At 33.8% G+C, this 2,350-nt stretch overlaps 1 protein-coding gene across 1 annotated transcript in view; it reads left to right on the forward strand.

The window, feature by feature from the left end:
• Window positions 1–2,350, forward strand: part of LOC106468692 (NADH dehydrogenase [ubiquinone] 1 beta subcomplex subunit 7-like) — a 10,403-nt gene that overhangs the window by 1,924 nt on the left and 6,129 nt on the right. The window contains exon 2 of the mRNA XM_013929130.2: window positions 1,371–1,539. Coding sequence (XP_013784584.1) covers window positions 1,371–1,539 — 169 coding nt within the window. The remainder of the gene's footprint in view (window positions 1–1,370; window positions 1,540–2,350) is intronic.

Consider the following 2,350-nt stretch of genomic DNA (forward strand, 5'->3'; position numbering starts at 1 on the left):
CCAACTATCCAATCAATTGTCAGATTCTATTGACTTCCAACACCGATACAGTTTCATCAGAAGAACTCTTTACAGCAGTAATATGCCTATGGAACAACAACTGAAGATCAGTATCAACAGTTTCTTTTCTAGTTTTGATAACATATTTGGTACTGTTAAGAAAATGAGTATGTAATATTTAAATGTTTTCTTCTGAACTTAGTTCCTTATTATTGACCCACTCACTTTTTATGTACTTGGTGATAGTTGAAATATTATACATATTTATACATAAAAGACATTGCAAAAGCAAACAGATCTATATTGTTCTCAAAATGTGCCATAAAATGAAAATAAATGGGAAGTATCCACTTTTTTTTGGTTTTTCTACAAAAAATAGTTTTCAGCCAAAAATAAAGACATGCACCTTAATATGCTATCAAATACCTCATTAAAAATATAGTGAACTTTATTTTATTCACATCTGACCATTTATAGCAAAGTTACAGTGATTTTTTTCATGAGTTTTTGTCAAACATCCAATTTTCCCACCATAAATGGCCGTATTCCAATAAATGGCCGTATTCCACTACTTGCTTGGACTTCTTAGAACTTCCCACCATAAATGGGTGTATTCCACTACTTGCTTGGACTTCTTAGAACTTCCCACCATAAATGGGCGTATTCCACTACTTGCTTGGACTTCTTAGAACTTCCCACCATAAATGGGCATATTCCACTACTTGCTTGGACTTCTTAGAACTTCCCACCATAAATGGGCGTATTCCACTACTTGCTTGGACTTCTTAGAACTTCCCACCATAAATGGGCGTATTCCACTACTTGCTTGGACTTCTTAGAACTTCCCACCATAAATGGGCATATTCCACTACTTGCTTGGACTTCTTAGAACTTCCCACCATAAATGGGTGTATTCCACTACTCGCTTGGACTTAAAACTTTTGATATAAGGTAGCATCTCTCAACCTCTTTGTTACCAGGGGCTGGCTTGCTGCCTCCCTAAACTGGTGCAGACCACTAAACTGCAAGTTAAACAAAAAATCTTTACTTTTACATAAGCATATTCTGTCAGTTTTTGTGAAATCCCATGGATCGGCAAGGTGTTTGTAATGTACTGACACCTGCCCTTGAAGTGGTGGTTGAGAAGCTGATATATTGGGCATTTATACAGTGGATACAGTGCACCAGGTTTCATTTCTATTGCAATTTGTTGGTTCGATATAAAATTCCTAGTAATATTAAAGGCACTCCCCCCCTCTCTAACATGAAAAGGTTAGACCAATGAAGGTTATTATTTGAGAAATGTAAGTTTTTTATCCTTGTGATCAAAATAGAAGACTGCTAAATGACATTTTGTACTGTTTCTATAGTAATGATAGCCACTGAAGAACAAATGGAATCTGCCAAGTTGCCACTAGAAAATCGAGATTACTGTGCTCACCTTTTACTGAAACATTTTGCATGTCGAGCTGACCAGTTTCCATTTGTTTACAAATGCGCACACGAGAAACACCAGTATCTTGATTGTCAGCATGAAGAGTAAGTCCAGTATTTACTTGTGTATGGAAGTACATTATGCTAATATAATAGTAAATTCACCGACAATGATTTATATAAGCATAGTTAAATGTTTTTATTTTGGGGGAACATACTATATATTTTAACAGATCCTTGTTCTGTTTTTTCAGGTCCAATATTTTCTTTAAATTGAGTGAAAAAATATTTCTTAGATAATTTTTATGTTTAAAAACTTTTCATAGACAGATTGGATATTAAACATTTGTGAAAGAATAATTTTATAGAGATCTAGTCACTAAATCATTTGATTTCTTTAATTTTTGTATTAGAGAGAGATTTAAACAAATAATATTTGTATCTTATTGGTTCATTTTAATATACAGAAATGGGTGCATATAAATTGTATAGGTGACAGTGCAGCATACTATGTCTTCCACCATCTTTTGTTTTAGATGATAGTGCAGTATGTCATCTCTTTAATCATCTGTTTCATTGAAAGTGTAGTTGAGCCATGTCTTCTATTACCTTTTTAGTTGATGAGTGAACCATATCTCACACTTGTATCTTTTAAGTGACAGTGGAATCATGCATCTCTTTAGGTAATGGTAAATATGTCCCATGTCTATCATAGTATATTTAATAACAGCATATTTGTCCCATGTCTCTCATAGTCTATTTAGTGACAGTATATTTTCCCATGTCTCTCATGATCTGTTTAGTGACATTATGTTTGTCCCATGTCTTTCATAGTCTATTTAATAACAGTATGTTTGTCCCATGTCTCTCATAGTCTATTTAATAACAGTATGTTTGTCCCATGTCTCTCATAGTC

This window comes from Limulus polyphemus, unplaced genomic scaffold (genome assembly GCF_000517525.1).
Source record: "Limulus polyphemus unplaced genomic scaffold, Limulus_polyphemus-2.1.2 Scaffold3114, whole genome shotgun sequence".
In the NCBI taxonomy this organism is placed as follows: domain Eukaryota; kingdom Metazoa; phylum Arthropoda; class Merostomata; order Xiphosura; family Limulidae; genus Limulus; species Limulus polyphemus.